At 43.9% G+C, this 15,431-nt stretch overlaps 3 protein-coding genes across 6 annotated transcripts; 2 read left to right on the top strand and 1 right to left on the bottom strand.

Moving 5' to 3' along the window:
- Positions 1–1,229: 1,229 nt before the first annotated feature.
- On the top strand, positions 1,230–6,880 carry LOC113037638 (uncharacterized). Of its 2 annotated transcripts, XM_080288988.1 has the most exons (6): positions 1,230–1,365; positions 1,826–2,016; positions 2,116–3,386; positions 3,578–4,618; positions 5,766–6,650; positions 6,738–6,880. In XM_080288988.1, exons 2-6 carry the CDS (start codon positions 1,860–1,862, stop codon positions 6,744–6,746), a joined length of 3,363 nt encoding a protein of 1,120 aa, XP_080145114.1. In that variant the 5' UTR covers positions 1,230–1,365; positions 1,826–1,859; the 3' UTR covers positions 6,747–6,880. The 2 variants fall into 2 exon arrangements, with proteins under 2 accessions (XP_080145114.1, XP_026050709.2); XM_026194924.2 differs by having other exon boundaries at positions 5,766–6,816.
- Positions 6,881–8,828: 1,948 nt separating this feature from the next.
- cryba1l1 (crystallin, beta A1, like 1) lies at positions 8,829–11,388 on the bottom strand. 2 transcript variants are annotated; one of them, XM_026194912.2, is made up of 6 exons: positions 11,155–11,388; positions 10,694–10,776; positions 10,476–10,594; positions 9,982–10,123; positions 9,744–9,886; positions 8,829–9,525 (listed from the first exon to the last, which is right to left on the bottom strand). In XM_026194912.2, exons 2-6 carry the CDS (start codon positions 10,766–10,768, stop codon positions 9,378–9,380), a joined length of 627 nt encoding a protein of 208 aa, XP_026050697.1. In that variant the 5' UTR covers positions 10,769–10,776; positions 11,155–11,388; the 3' UTR covers positions 8,829–9,377. The 2 variants fall into 2 exon arrangements, with proteins under 2 accessions (XP_026050697.1, XP_080145130.1); XM_080289004.1 differs by lacking the exon at positions 11,155–11,388 and adding an exon at positions 10,903–11,144.
- Positions 11,389–12,179: 791 nt separating this feature from the next.
- Positions 12,180–14,363, top strand: crybb1l1 (crystallin, beta B1, like 1). 2 transcript variants are annotated; one of them, XM_026194899.2, is made up of 6 exons: positions 12,180–12,292; positions 12,481–12,578; positions 12,685–12,803; positions 13,196–13,328; positions 13,426–13,568; positions 13,657–14,363. In XM_026194899.2, the coding sequence occupies exons 2-6, from the start codon at positions 12,486–12,488 to the stop codon at positions 13,826–13,828; spliced, it is 660 nt and encodes a 219-aa protein (XP_026050684.1). In that variant the 5' UTR covers positions 12,180–12,292; positions 12,481–12,485; the 3' UTR covers positions 13,829–14,363. The 2 variants fall into 2 exon arrangements, with proteins under 2 accessions (XP_026050684.1, XP_080145124.1); XM_080288998.1 differs by having other exon boundaries at positions 12,249–12,354.
- Positions 14,364–15,431: the final 1,068 nt, after the last annotated feature.

The following is a 15,431-nucleotide window of genomic DNA, read 5'->3' as shown; positions in this document are numbered from 1 at the left end:
TTGTGTTACTATCCCAGCTCTACGCAAACACTGTCCAGGAAGCACTTAGAGGGAATTTATTACTCTAAAGAATGTAACGTTTGAACAAAACCAGCTTGAATTGTCTAACTCAGGCTTCTGAAGCCTCATTTTGACCTCATCTTAACGGCAGAGTTTATTTTTTTAGACAAAGTAAAAGGTGTAAATTGTGTCCCCCATCACCTTCAGCCTTTCACAGCTGAAAATGCTTTATAGACTTGAAAAAATATGAATCTATCCTTTAACCTTCCAGTGGAGTTAATGTACTTTTCTACCTCTCACCACTAAAATCCAGCTCCTCTGTTCATAAGTAGAAAATATTCACGATTCTCTCCGTGAGTGTTTCCCCTATAAATGCATCTCTTGTGCTCATTACTCATTGCTATCACTGTATATAAATATATGCTTAGAGAGCGAGAGATGTAGGATTACATCCTACTTCAAAACCTACTGGTGGATAAAAATAATTTTATATTGATATGCTTACTAGCCAAGGTCCCTCATAAAAATTGTTTATCTCACATTAGACGGTGAAAAAGTTGAGTGGTAACTTTTAACTGTTATGTGTCTGTGCCATTTTAAAATGTCATGTAATGTAATAACAACTGAACAAATCCATGTGTTAAAGAGTGAAATCAGCTGTGGTTGAATTGTGTTGTTATTATTATTATTATTATTATTATTATTATTATTATTATTATTACTGCAAAAAAGTGTGCTAAAAACACAAACAGAATATTACAAAACGCATATAAATATGATAATACTAATAATACTAATAATAAAGCAGTTAACTCAACGAATTAAACTATAATACAATCTAATTTAACTGTGAAATGAAAAGAAAATACTATCTATCTATCTATCTATCTATCTATCTATCTATCTATCTATCTATCTATCTATCTATCTATCTATCTATCTATCTATCTATCTATCTATCTATCTATCTATCTATCTATCTATCTATCTATCTATCTATCTATCGCTTACTCTTCCACTAGTTTCTGGTGCCATTTGACGAAGACGGAGGTGCCAGCAGTGAATGCTCTCTCTTTGTAATGTGTTTGTGTATCTTTGGCCGGCTGTTTTTTTTTTCCTTGGGGGGTGGCCGTGGCGTCTGTGCGGTGACGCTGCCGCCCCCTAGCGGCGAAGCGGAAGACTGCACCGTTTCCTCTGATGACAACGTTGACCTGCGGCTGACCGCACTAAAATCGGACAAAAAACAGCCCAATAAAATGCTGTCCGTTAAATATATTTTGTGAAGTACATTTATTTTTAAAAAAGAAACGGTTTTATTTTGTGCCTCGATAGTGGATCTGTAGAGAGTTTTCAGGCCCGCAGACGGTGAGTAAACCAGGTGTCTGTCACATGGCCGACTTTAACAGCAGCTTTAATTAGCAAGCCGGGAGAGCGTGGTTAAAACAGGCCAGATATGCTGGAAGGTGATGTTAGAACAGACGTTTAGCGGTCTGTAACATGTTAACTAAGCTAGTACAACTCTTTTCTCTGTGTAGTCTGTTTGGAGTTCACTGCTAGCTAGTCCTCTGATACTAACCAGCGCGCGGGCTTTGAGCTGGCCCCACATGACTCGAGTTTAAATGTGCTCAAAGACTATTTATTGCTGCAAGAAATATTTAAGATTGCCCATTAATCCACACTATACATAATAATAAACTATAAAGCTGCTGATAAAGGAGAAAGAAAGCTCGACCTCAAAAATCTCTGTTTTAATGTGCAAAAATTTCAAACTCAAAAAGTGTGTTTTTGTCCACAATATCGAAGCATTTATTGTGCTAATGTCCAGGTGAGCAGGGATATTTGCTTCACACTCCACACACATGTCACCTTCCGTTTCCACTCCTCTCTGCTCCCCTTCTGAAGTGGATGGGGAAATGTGGTGCTACCAAAAACCAGGGTTTGATACCCTCCTCCTCACTGAGCTGCAGAGACAACAACAGTGCAGCCAGTTCTGTGACACTCTGCTTAAGGCAGAAGGTATGAGACACACATACACAAAAAACCCAAAACAAAATTTTGCATGTGTTAGTTTTGCTTTTAAAGGTTTTGTTTTTGTCATTTCTCCCTGTCTTGCAGGGGTGTCTATACCCGCACACAGCTGTATTCTGTCAGCTATCAGCCCCCACATCTCCTCCGCTCTGTCCTCCACACCGACTCCCGCTGCGGGGCAGAGTCGCCTCTTGGAGTTTCGGGCTCTGGGTGCCTGCACCTTGCTCCACTTGGTCAGGCTTCTATACTCTGGAGAGATGGCTGGGGAGGGTGAGAGGGAGAAGCAACAGGCTATTTCTGCTGCGGCCAACCTGGGCATCCACGGGTTGGTGGAGGTGACGAAAAGGGAGTGTAAGAGCAGGGATGGGGTCGGGCAGTGCGCCGAAATAGGAGTGCAGACGGAGCCTCTGATGTTTGAGAGTGAGGAGAGACCGAGCAGGTGGAGGAGAGAGGTGAGGGATGGGAGCACTTTTCTGTGGAAAGAGATGATGTCAAATGGCGGGAAGGATGTGTGCACTCAAACAGACGAGCTGCAGATAAACACAGCTCCACCTGCTCACCCAGCAGTATCGTTTGAGACCATCGATATGAGTGCTCTGCAGAGTATACAGCACTCAGACCCCCTACTTGTTCCCCCTCAGATTTGCCCTGTGTCTGTCCTCTACCCTCCAAATGAACTAACACCTCAGATATCCTCTGCTCCCTTAGGTTCTATACCTGAAGCTGAAAGCACACCTGTTGCTGTTGTGACCCAGCCGTACACATCTGCCCCCCCATCCCTCCCTCATTTTATGAGCCAGACAACCATCTGTAATGCTGACCCCCAGAGCGGATGGGCTGACCAAGATGTCACAGTGGCGGAAGAATGGGAGGAAGAGCAGTTTAAACAGTTTCAAGGCAACATCCCAGGATTCATCAGCTACTTTCTGAACCCTGACAATGAGGAGGAGCCCCGCAGGGGGAGAGCAGGCCGCAGGCGAAGGTTCGGGGTTGGAGGTGCCAGGAGAGCCGAGATGGGCGAGGAGAAGCGTGGGAGACCACGAGCAGGAGGGAGAGGGCGTGGTCGGGGAGGATTAACTCAAATGGTGCAGGAGGTGGGGGTGAGCAGGTTGCAGAAGTTGTTCTTGCTCAGGTGGGGCATGAGGACGCCCAGGACGGGTCAGGGAGGCGGAGCTGCTGGGAGGAAGCTGTGCCTGCAGACCAGAGAGGTTGTGAAAAAGGGTGCACGCTGTGAGAGGAAAAGAGGGCGTGGCATAGCGTGGGCATTAAGCCAAGTTGGAGATGTGCTGCAGTCTGGTGAGGTCGGAGGAAGCACCACTCAGCGTGGAAGGAAAAATACGGGGCAACAGTTTGAACAGGTAAGCGAATGAGTGTCCTGTTTGTGGCATCTATAGAGTGTCAAAAGCTGTAATTAAATAAAATTATAGGGTCTGGGAGCTCAAAACTAAACCTTTGAGGGTTTTTACACCCAAAAATGAGAATTCAGATTTAAAACAGGATGTTACATTTGCTGCTTCTTTCAAACATTGTGACCTGTCCTTGTTTGCAGGGCAGTCTTCCTGTGCGGAGGCCACGAAGGTCCAGAGCCAAAACAGCAACATCGGCTTCCTGTTTTCCCACACCTATGCAGTTTACCAATGCACATACTCTATCTACCTCCAGCCACTCCTTCCAGGCTTCTCCATCTCCCCACCTGCCATCGCCTGCAGCCTCCTCTCCACCATCCTGTCTTCCTGTCCCAGCCCCACCACCTCATGAGGAGCAGCCTGAGCAGATCGATCGTCTTCTGGAGGAAGTGATGATGGGACTCGATATTTTACCAAACAACAAAGGCAGCGCTTCACGTGCTCAGCATCCCCTTCCAGCAGGTAGCAACACTGGCGCCTCTGCCTCTTCTGAAATCACCTCATCCCAAAACAAACCGCAGAGCCTTTCTTCTGAGCTCCATGAATCCACTGAGGTTGCAGTTGTTGCAGGAGCAGCTGGTCGCTCCAGTTCTACAAATGGTGTGGTGCCAGTTCTAGAGCGGCCGTGCGAGGGAGAGCTGGGTGACATGCTGGACCACTTCCTGCAGTCGTTTGAGCAGCATGTTGAAAGCTGTCGTGCAAGAGAGGAGATGGAGACGAGTGGTGTGAGCTCCACAGAGTCCTGCCAACCTCTCACTCTCATGAACACTTACAAAAAAAACAAAGATCACACTACAAACCCCTACATGCCTCAACTACAAAGGAGCACCCACAGAATTGAGTGCTCTCAAACACCTGAGCTGCACATTGATGAAAACGAGTCTCAAGAGAGCCGCTCACAGTCACGCAAGGCCCACGCTGGCCGCACCGTTTCCCCCAAACACATAGAGGAAACTAGACCGACTTCAAAACGACAGAACAAAAGAAGGCAAAAGCCTTATCTGTTCTCACTAGAGAAGAAGAAGGTGAAGGTGAGGAAGCCAGACGATGCGGTGAACAGAAACCCTCATGCCAGAAAAGAGAATCAGCTAAAGCAGATTCCTGTGGTGAACCTGGAGAGGAGAGAACTGCTGCCGGTCAAAGTGGCAACGCCGCGACACATCTGTCAGAATCTGAAAGGCAAGGTGGGAAATATTTCAAATAGCTAACTGGCAGATCGTTTAATTTTGCCGTCTGTCACCTGCTAAGTAAGTGAATAATAACAGTAATTAAATATGTAAGTAAACTGTATTTTTATAGCACATTTAAAACCAAAAAGGTTGCATTAATATTTCCATTGTCTATATCAGGGAGATTATCCAAATTATAAATCAATGATTATTATTTGGGAGGTTTTTAACCTGTGTTTTAATAAAAGGAGTTAATGAGCCCAGATTATCCTTCAAACTGTCAGTTTATAGTGGATGGCCAAATAATATTTCCCCTGGTTTGGATTTGTTTAACTCTAAGAAACTGTGGGACGTGCAAAATGTACTCACTGAGCCTTCTTATGGGTCAGCGATCTTCCTGATTCCAAGGTAAATCTGCATAGCGATGAAAAGAAATGTGCGGATGAGTAATATGACCTAGACAGAGCGTAATAAAGAAAACAAATAGGCCCCTAGATAGATCCCTGTGGAACTCCAAATGTCAAAGCTGCCGATGCAGAGGATTATTTTCCGGTTAAATCAAAACTATCCTAAATTTAATAGAAGATTCAAACCAGTTAACCCCAAAGCCTCAACTCCTGCATGATGCTTTGCTTGTTTAAGAATGGCTATACTACTGCATGCTTACACAGTACCTTTAGCAGAAGCTAGGTTTGCATTTATAATGAACTAGTAAGTTTAAACTTTAATTGTATACTATTAGGACATAGACCTTAAAAACGCTGTAAAAATCCCCACAGCGTGTGAGACTCTGTGATTACCAGACGGTGCATCCCAAATACTGCTACTTTGAGCCAGTTTGTGACAACTGCTAACGTTTGAATGCTGACAGATATTTAAAGTTACCACACGTGGATTTTTCCCCCACTCAGTCATAAAAGGCTCAGTGGTGTATCTACTAAAAGTCTCGGACGAGTACAGATTTCGTAACCTCGACCTCACAGTCAAGGTCATGGGTCAAGTTTTCTGAAAATCTTGTGAATGCAGTCAGTTAAGAAGGAAAGCTTTATACCATAGGTTGCATGTAATAGGAGGCTGAAGGGTAGCACTGTTTTCAGTATTTTCCATGTTTAGACTATTGTTTTGTACTTTTATAGTTCATTAAGGTGAATCTGTTTTACAGGATGCTTTACCCTTCCTCGAGGAGCCACTTACAGCCAAACGCCTACCCTCAGCAGTTCAATCAGGGCGCAGAAGTAGGGGCAGACCCAGGAAAAATGACCCTCTCAGCTCATCTAACAGAGAGTGTTCAAAACCACCCATTCTGGCACAGCCTGCAGATTTCTGTGTTGCGGATGAACAACTTGAGAAAAACCAGGAGAGACGTGAGGAGGAGTTGGCTGTACAGTCACACGAAGAGGTGGGGGGGGCTACGAGGAGGGGACAGAAGAGGGGAGCAGAGTCAGACGAGGATACGAGTGATAACGCCACCGTGGCCAAGAGGGCTTGCTTTGAGACACCGACACAGCCACCCACCTCTGAACCTGCAGACTTTACCTCTAAACTAGGAGCCACAGATCCTGAGGAGACAATCGATGTAGAGACTGTTTCTCCGACCGGAGCCTGTTTACAAGAAGAAAAAGAAAATCTCCCGTGGAGTGAACTCAGACTAGCTGAGGGAAGTCTGACAGATGAGGAAGTACAGAGCAGCGCTGATGAGATCATCGATGTGGATGGAGACGACGAAAACTTTGAGATAAAAGAAGAGATTCAGACTCAGAGCAGAAGAGCGCCGACTGTGTTTGCTGACCTGCAGCCTTCTGTTTCACCCTCACAGTCTGCAAATGGAAGCTGGGACGTTGTCAAAGATGAGGTCATCGATGTGATTGGAGGCTCCAGTCCCATCCCTGAACCGGTGACCATCACGTGGACAGAGTCTTCAGAAGGTGAGGAAGAAGAAGGAGGAGAGCTGGACGTTGATGTAGTCGGAGAACACAAAGACAGCGCTTCATCAGTGATTTTCACCGCTGTGATTAAAGACCTTGTCAAGGGAAACGTTCAGACTGAGGTGCGCTTTCATTAACACCTCTAATGCCCCCTTCTTTTCTGTTCGTGTGATTTCTTACATTGGTTCATTTAACTGCGTCTATTTCAGGGCTGGTGACAAATGGTCGACGTAGATGTTCATGAATGTTTGTCTTCTCTCTGTATTGTGCTCACATCCACGTGCAAACATGCTGACAATCACACCAAGGATGTTTGTGTTGCTATTCCACTGGGGTTTAGGATAAATGGAGCAATATGTGTCATTTGTTTCAAGCAGTGAGGAAAGACCTGCATCCTAATGCGTAACATTGTGAGCTTAATCAGAACAAAAGACGTGTGTTTGTGTGAAGATGTTTAGTTTTAAGCTCTTCAGCTGAGTATATAGAGACAGCTGGGATTGTTCATAATTGAAGAATTTTATGTGTTACAAGTTTAATATTACTCATTTGTAACTGTTAAGCAAAGTTTTTTTTTTTAAACTGAAGTATTGGAAATACATTTAAAAAATCAGGTTTTTGTATGTAAAGAAAGCGTTTTTATTAGTTGTACATATGACAGTAACCGTGCATTACGCCTTAATCATGCTTCAGCTAAAAATCTACATCACAACTTAATCTTCCACGGCGATCAGAGTCGACCTGACCTGTAGTTGCATTATTCCAGAGCTGCACGTCAGGTTACGTTGTAAGTTACGACGTAGATTTCCCGCTGAAGCGTAACTCAGTTAGTTGTAAATATGATTGGTCATATATATATATACATGTATGTCAGCTTCTGTTCTGCCAAAAATTTCCAGAAAACTTTCAGCACTCCTTGTTTTTATGTTTGTTTTCGTTTGCTAATGTTCCCCGTGGCACTTTTGGTTCAAGGATCTGTTTCCTGTAATAAAGATTTTTCTGTGATGCTTGTGACCTTATTACTGCGCAAGTGGATCTGAAACAACAAACAACAACAAAAGCCTCAAAAGTCCAATCCTATTTTTTTTAGCTTCCGATCAGCCAGACCTTCTTGTGATTTTTTTTTACGTGCTCTTGAGCAATAGTTCTTCAGTCTTTCTGAAGGTCAGGGTTTTTCTTTGGATACTTCTTTAGTTAAATCCATTAAAAAAATGCCACAAATTGCTAATCCATAAAAAACACAGTTTGACAGACATAAAATGTTTCCGAGGTTAAAGCTCTTATAATGAAAGCTGTTCTAAGGTCGGACAACTCAAAACTATTTTTTTAAAACATTCCTCATCCAAAAAAGGGAAAAGGAACATACAGCTTGTTATCAGCACTCAGTTTAAGAGCCTGTGTCATCAGTGCCTATGGAATTGGCAGCTTTGCACATCTGGAAAGGCACCATCAGTGGTGGAGGGTATATAAAAGTTTTAAAGTAACATATACTCCCATCTGAACATCTTCCAAAAAAAAAAAAAGAGCTGCATGTTTGAGCAAATCAATGCTAAATCACATACTGCATATATTAAAACAACATGGCTTCACAGTAGAAGAGTCTGGGAGGTAAACTGTCCTGCCTGCAGTCACCATCTGAACACATTTGGCATACGATGAAGAAGACGAAGGACTGTCGAGCTGCTAGAATAACAAGAACAACATTTCTCTCCCAGAAGTCCAACAACTGCTCTCCTCAGTTCCCAGATGTTTACAGGTTGTTGTTAAAATATATGTTTTCCATATTCTATTGTGAATAAAATATAGGTTTATGTGATTTCCAAATAATACCATTCTGGTTTTAGTTATATTTTACATAGTTTACCAACTTTTTTAAAAAAAAAGATTGGAAAACATAATCTTTTTGTTTTCATTTAGTTTGTTTATTTTCTTAAGATGTACTATGTTTAACTATCAGTCACTGAGAGCTTCCACAGATTAAAAAACCCTCGGTATTCATCATTCTCTCCACTTGCCTCTGCTGTGTGTCCCTTTAATTAGTCTGGCAGAAACACTTATAAATGCAGCGCAGCATGACTAGCATAAAAAAGAACTCCTGTTGCATGTTTTTGTGTCCTATCAAGGTATATGTCATATTTGAACATGATTACTGCTGAGAGAAACTTCAGCCCTGCAGGTGATGTGTTTCATACTAGAAGAGAAGGAAGGGAAGTGGGCAGCCCACTTTATTCACATATTTTTTTCTTTTGGCTCAAATTAAATCACATACAGAATTTGAAATAATGAAAAAAAAAAAGAATACATGAAGTGAAAATGAGTTTATTAGTTATCAACCTGTGGACCAACCTCCTACACACAACTGCAACAAAACACATCTGAGCTGCACCATATCACAGTCTGCTGCACTCAGTGAGGGACTGCAGCGTGGGAGACTTTCCTGGACATGGCACCATGTTGGAGCTTCGTCTCCCCTCGGTTTGAACTCCTACGCTCATCGCCGAGCTCAGGCGGGAGTACAGCACAGGTGTGTGCTTGTGTGCGGGTGTGTAGCGACCTCTAAACCAAAGTAAAAAGACACAGTGTGTGTGTCAGTTATGTCGGTGTGTGTGTGTGTGTGGAGCGTGTGTTTCCCTGTGCTTTTAACAGTGCGATATTGTCTCTTATCACACTCTGGCTGTAAATCAGTAGTAGTGGTGATGTCGGGTTGGGGCAGCTGTCGCGGCTCAAGTCAAGATGAAGGAAAGGATTGAAGAGAGGAAGATAGAGAGGAGGGGGGTATGGGTAAAAGGAGGCGGGAGTTGAGGGGAGCTGCTGTCCGTGGGCCGTGGCCTCAGTCTCAGCCTGTCCTCCTCTCAGTGCTGGATGCGCCTGATGGACTGGATCTGGGGGGTCTGACAGTGGGAGCCCCAGTTCCTCCAGTGCTGGTAGTCTCCACTGTGTCTCTCACACTCCATGATGTACTGCTGGCCTCTGTAGCCAGGGTACTGGTAGCAGACAAAGCTGTGGGACAGATGGAGAGGGCAGCAGAGTCAGTTTTCAGTAGCTGCTGTCAGAATTAGGATTTAGTAATGGGAATAATATGTGCTGATGATGGATTTTAATTATTTTAAGAGTACAGTTTTATAGGCAGATGATGTTTAATGGTCACAAAATAGGGACTGCGATGAATATTTGGTTAGGGGTACCATCCCCATTTTCGTTTTTAGGGTGATACTTACGCGCCACACTGCACGTGCATGGAGCCGACTTCAGGCATCATCCATCCCATGGCCTGCAGAGAAGGGTAGTCATCACAGATCTCCACGCTGCGACCCAAGAAGTTCTCCTTCTCAAAAATGAGCATGCGACTGCTCTGGTGGGACTGAACAGGACAGAAAAATCCAAGAGTTAGGTTTGAGATTTCAGGGTTCAAAAGGAGGATGTGGTTGGACCCTGAGAGAGTCGGGGTGTACTCACGGCGCAATAGATGGGGCGCAGAGACATGAGGCGCTCCACGTGGTAGGAGATGGAGCCGCTGTAAGCGTCCCAGTGGGGGTACTCTCCTCTCTCCATGATGAACTGCTGGCCCTGGAAGTCGTGGTGCTCGAAACCCACCCAGCTTCACAGAAGAGACACAGAGAGGCTGGTTTACATGATGCTCCCTTTAAGAGTTGGTCTGTAATGTAGGTTTTTGTACCGCTGATAAAATCTCGGCTCTTCTTTTCGTCTCCAAAGTGAGATTTACAGTAAAGAAACAACCTTTTTTTCAACTGCAGGTGAGCTACAATTAAAAAAAAACCCCACATCTTTGTATTCTTTTTACAAGAATTTTTTGTGTTTTTTTTAGTGTTTGGAATAGATGTGATCAAAAGAGGATTAAGTCTATATATATTTCTTTAACTCTGTGCTGGTCCACTGGGTTTTGTTTTCATCTATTTGTTATTAGTAACAAAGAGAGTTTTGAGACTTACGCTCCGCTCTCCACCCTGATGGAGCGGATGTTGTCCAGTCCGCACTCCTGGATGTTGCAGCACTCGGAGGTGAACTCCAGGCACTTGCCCTGGAAGTGCTCCTGCTCAAACACGGTCACCTGTGGAGACAGATCAAAGTGGGGAGGAGTTTAGATACTGCTGCTCCAAAGGCTATAATAAAACATTTCATATACACCTCCTCACGAGCATTTGTTTACCTTGAAGAAAGGAGCCATGCCCATTCCTGAGGTAACCAGGGGCTGGATCATTGGGGACCTTGTAGTTCTGTACATCTTTACTCCTGGATGTGTGGATGTAAAGTAAAGAACAGGAAGTTTTTGGTGAAACAGTGTCAGAGATAGTAATAATTAAAAATAATAATTTAGATAAAATAACCAGACAAAAACACGCTGGTGTTCGCGCTCACAGTAACTCCACCTCAAACTCCACCTTCTGCATCGTTTATGCTGCACAGCTACGACATTTGAAGGGTGGTCTGGCCATGAACAGCTAATTCACACTTTTAAAGCAAATATATATATATTTTTTACAATCTGACTGACAGCAACAGAAGTGTTTCACAGGTGTCACAAAGTGCTTTTGGATTTCAGTTTCTGTGTGAAAGCACCACCTGTCTGTCGGACCCTGAGCTGAGCTGAAAGCAGAGATGCAGCCTTACCTAGAATGGCACTTTATTGGAAGAGCTCGGGAGTGGTACGCGCCTACCGCCTGCCTCGCGTAGAGCTTTCAGAGAACCTGGCGCTTCAGTTTTATATCGACGGTCGGGGAGCGCGCCTACTTCTGCGCGTTCGCGCGTACGCTTCGGACCATGCAAGCTCTCCGTTTTGACACAGTAACCATGCGCGCGCCGCCGGAGCTGCTGTGTGGCCTCTGGACGCTGTTGTCCCCCTCCAGCGTCTAGCTCAGCAGATCCTAAAGTGCTGCCGAGGCTCGGAAACAAAAGCCTCTCCAGTATGTTCGGACCCCGGTCAGCAGTCCAGCGCGTGCCCCGCGCACAAAGGGTCGGAATCGGGGCGGAAAATGTGGGGATTAACGGCGCGGCAGAGAGCCACGCATAAAGTTTTAACTGGGTCGATGTGAACGAATGTACAGAAATGGAAGGTTTACGTTTTCTCTTGTTTAATTAGTAGCATCTAATTGAAGCTGCTTAACCCTAATGATCAGGAAGTTTGACCTAAATTACCAGTCAGACAGACAAGTAAAACACAGTGTAACTGGTACCTTCCAGTTACATCCCAGTTTAAACACCTATTCATTCAAAGTCAGGCTAGATTGTGCAGCCTGTTGTTATGTTGCCAGTTGTTGTCTGTGGGACATGAAAAGGTTGTATACATCATGCAGTAATTAACCTTTAAAAAGCATAAATACACATCTGACACTTTATTTAAAGGGTTATGGTTTTATAGTTTTCAGTCAGGGTTATAAAACAGCTTACACATTTTTACTCTTCATACATTCTGTTCCTACAGTCTGGGGAACTTGGTTTTATTTTAAATCACGCATTCAAGGGGAGACAGAAGACTAAACTGTCTGAAATCTAAACCTGACTACTTTTTAATTGGCCAGTCTGTGCTCCAGCTGGTGTCTGTCCTCCTCTGTCTCTGCCCATCCCCATCACCCTTGGTCCGTCCCTCTCTGATGATGCGGGGTTTCTTTTGTCTCTTGTCTCTGACCTCAGCGAGTTTGTTTCTCTTCCCATAATCCCTCTCCTATGTGCGCCAGCGTATAAAAGCGAGGGGCGCACTCCGAGCCACACACACTCTGAGTGAGGCTCGGCACAGGCATCGCACACACAGGTAAGGTACACGCTCACACGCCAGCAGGAGGTCCAGCAGCAAGCGGAAAGGGCATAGATTAGGTTTAAGCTTTCCTTTACCTTTAATTCATTTGAGTTCCTCAACAATCTCGTGGCAATACGAAAGGCTGCACTTATCACACGAATAAACAATCTCTCCCTATTTCTTCCGTTTCTCTTTCCACTCAGTAATCATGTCCAGCGGAGATAAATCCAAGACTTCCTCCCAGACTGACGGAAAGGCTGCCCAGAGCAAGAAGTCTGAGATGGGAATGATGTCCTACAAGGTGGGTGGTTCTCTCCTGTTTCAGATACAGATAACAGTGGCTACGCTGAAAAAATTCACATCACAGACCCTTACTGATGTTGTTCTGACGTATTACTTTCCTCCAGATGTACGTGTTCGACCAGGAGAACTTCCAGGGTCGCATGATCGAAATCAGCAATGAGTGCATGAATGTGTGTGAGATGGGCATGGACCGCGTGCGCTCCCTGCGTGTTGAATGTGGACCGTAAGTGTCAAATGAAATAATAATAATGGATTGGATTTATATAGCGCTTTTCAAGGCACCCAAAGCGCTTTACAATGCCACTATTCATTCACTCTCACACACTGGTGGAGGCAAGCTACAGTTGTAGCCACAGCTGCCCTGGGGCAGACTGACAGAAGCGAGGCTGCCATATCGCACCATCGGCCCCTCTGTCCAACACCAGTAGGCAAGTAGGGTAAAGTGTCTTGCCCAAGGACACAACGACCAGGACAGAGAGCCTGGGGATCGAACCGGCGACCTTCCGGTTACAGATACGCTTCCCAACCCCCTGAGCCACGGTCGCCCCGAAATACACTTGTGTTTGTGCATCTAAGATTTAGATTGGTTGCTTCATGACGCTTCCTCGTCCGCAGCTTCGTGGGCTTCGAGCAGATGAACTTCTGCGGTGAGATGTACATCCTGGAGAAGGGAGAGTATCCCCGCTGGGACTCCTGGAGCAACTGCCAGAAGAACGATTACCTGCTGTCCTTCAGGCCCGTCAGAATGGTAAAAATCTTCTATTTCTTTAAAACGTCACTTTTTTTCCTCTTTAGACTCTCCTCTAAATAAAACCTCTGTCTCCCTCTATTTTCCCATGTGCCAGGACCCCGAGAAGCACAAGATCTGCCTGTATGAGGTTGGAGAGTTCAAGGGCCGCAAGATGGAGATCATGGACGATGACGTCCCCAGCCTGTTCTCCTATGGCTTCACCGACAGAGTGGGCAGCATCATTGTCAGCTGTGGAACGTGAGTGTCAACCATCAGTGGAGCTTAAATACCAAATTTAAAGGCCATAAAAACAAATAAATTGACATGTTTCATCTTTTTTTCCCAGCTTTGTGGGATACCAGTTCCCTGGATACCGTGGCAGCCAGTACCTGCTGGAGAAGGGCGAATACAGGCACTTCAATGAATATGGCGCCCGCCATCCTCAGTTCCAGTCTGTGAGGCGTATCCGTGACATGCAGTGGCACCAACAGGGCTGCTACACCATGGCCAGCAAGTGAGGCTCAGGGAAGGAGAGAAAGAGAAAAAGCGGAGGTGAGGGAGAGGGGCGGAGGAAGCGGGAAAGGGGGAGAGACGTCTGAGGCCTTTACCTTAGTACCTTAAGAAGGTCTTTGATCTAATGCAGTGAGGGGAAGGGTGAGGATCTATGTCTGCCCCTGACTGGAGAAAACACCTCAGTGGAAGGGCCAGCTGGACCACAAAACCATCAGACCACCCTCCATTCCTCTCTGTTTCTACTTTTCTCTTTCTCCCCTGTGGGCTGAGCTTTGCTTTCCTCCCTTTTCTTCTTTTATTTTTATTTTTAGTCCCTCGCTTCATTCCCCTCCACAGACCTCTGAGACACAGTAGAGGGAACGGAGTGTCTCTTACTGTTTTACATACACGATTCTCAGCTCAGGGTATGATGCACCATGGGAAACTGAGTCCTTAGAGCCCCCTGCTCCCTCGTCTTCCTGCCCCTGTGCATTGCACACCCTCTCTGCTGTACAGAATCCTGGCCAAGTTTTCAATAAAAAGGAAAATCTTGATTTCAAAGACGTCGTTGTTGTTACTTATTACATAGAAATCACTTAAATTAATATAAATCAATAACACATCATTTAAAAAATGGATAAAAATGTGGACAGCCGGACACTAAAAATATTTTTTTTTCTTTATTTTAATAATGCGAGCCAGTGTTTCTTCTGTGCGATCACAGTTTTCAGTGTCAACATATGGTTGTTAAAAATTCATTGAATAAACACTGATGTTGTTTCTGGTTTGGGTTTGTTAAACCTTTGCATACTCAACTTTAAAAACCTCCCAGTGGCACAATGCTTTGTGTTGCATAGAAAAAGAGTCAGTTGGGAAGCAGAGCAGTTTCAGACATGTGATTCTGATCATGTGACTGCTGCATTGTGCACAGGCTCTGCATAACAAGAGGTCCCATCGAAATTTCTGTTTTGAATTGAACATAAACCACAAACTCATTTCCTTTAAACTTCTTTTATATATTGTAAAACCCCCCAAACCAAAACATCTTAATAGCGATGAATCTACCAGAGTTATCACAGTTTTTTATTTTCTAGTTTTGTATTTTCTACGTAGTTATTAATTTTATTTCGTTTTGAGTTTTTGTTTTTAACTCAGTTTCTAGAGTGGATTTTCTTGTTTTGGTTTATTTTTTATTGAAAATGCTTAGTTTTAATTGTTTTTTTAATTGTTTATTTAGTATTTTCAGCATTAATTTTAGTCTTTTTAGTTGCAGGGCATATGTCAGAGGCAGGATTCAGGAAAAAGACCAAAGGTATTACAATAAAAATGCAGAACTTTTTGAAAGCAGTTTAGTAGACCTCCGGAGTCTCAATAAATGCGTCCATCAGTGACTAAGAAATACTGAAACTAAGGATCGTTTCTCTATTTTAACTAAATTTTAGCTTTTCAAGTTAACAAAAGTGTTTTAGTTAGTTTTAATTTTTCCCCAAATTTTTATATTTATTCATATTTTAATTAAAAAAAATGTTTTTTTCTACATCTAGTTTTAGTTTTTAGTTAATTCTAACCTCGCCAAGCATAAAATTCAATAAAAAATTTAAATGTTGAAATTAAAATATAATGTTCAAC

Source organism: Astatotilapia calliptera, chromosome 2, assembly GCF_964374335.1.
Source record: "Astatotilapia calliptera chromosome 2, fAstCal68.1, whole genome shotgun sequence".
NCBI lineage: Eukaryota > Metazoa > Chordata > Actinopteri > Cichliformes > Cichlidae > Astatotilapia > Astatotilapia calliptera.
The sequence above is the reverse complement of the archived record's forward strand: the minus strand, read 5'-3'. Positions and strand labels throughout refer to the sequence as shown.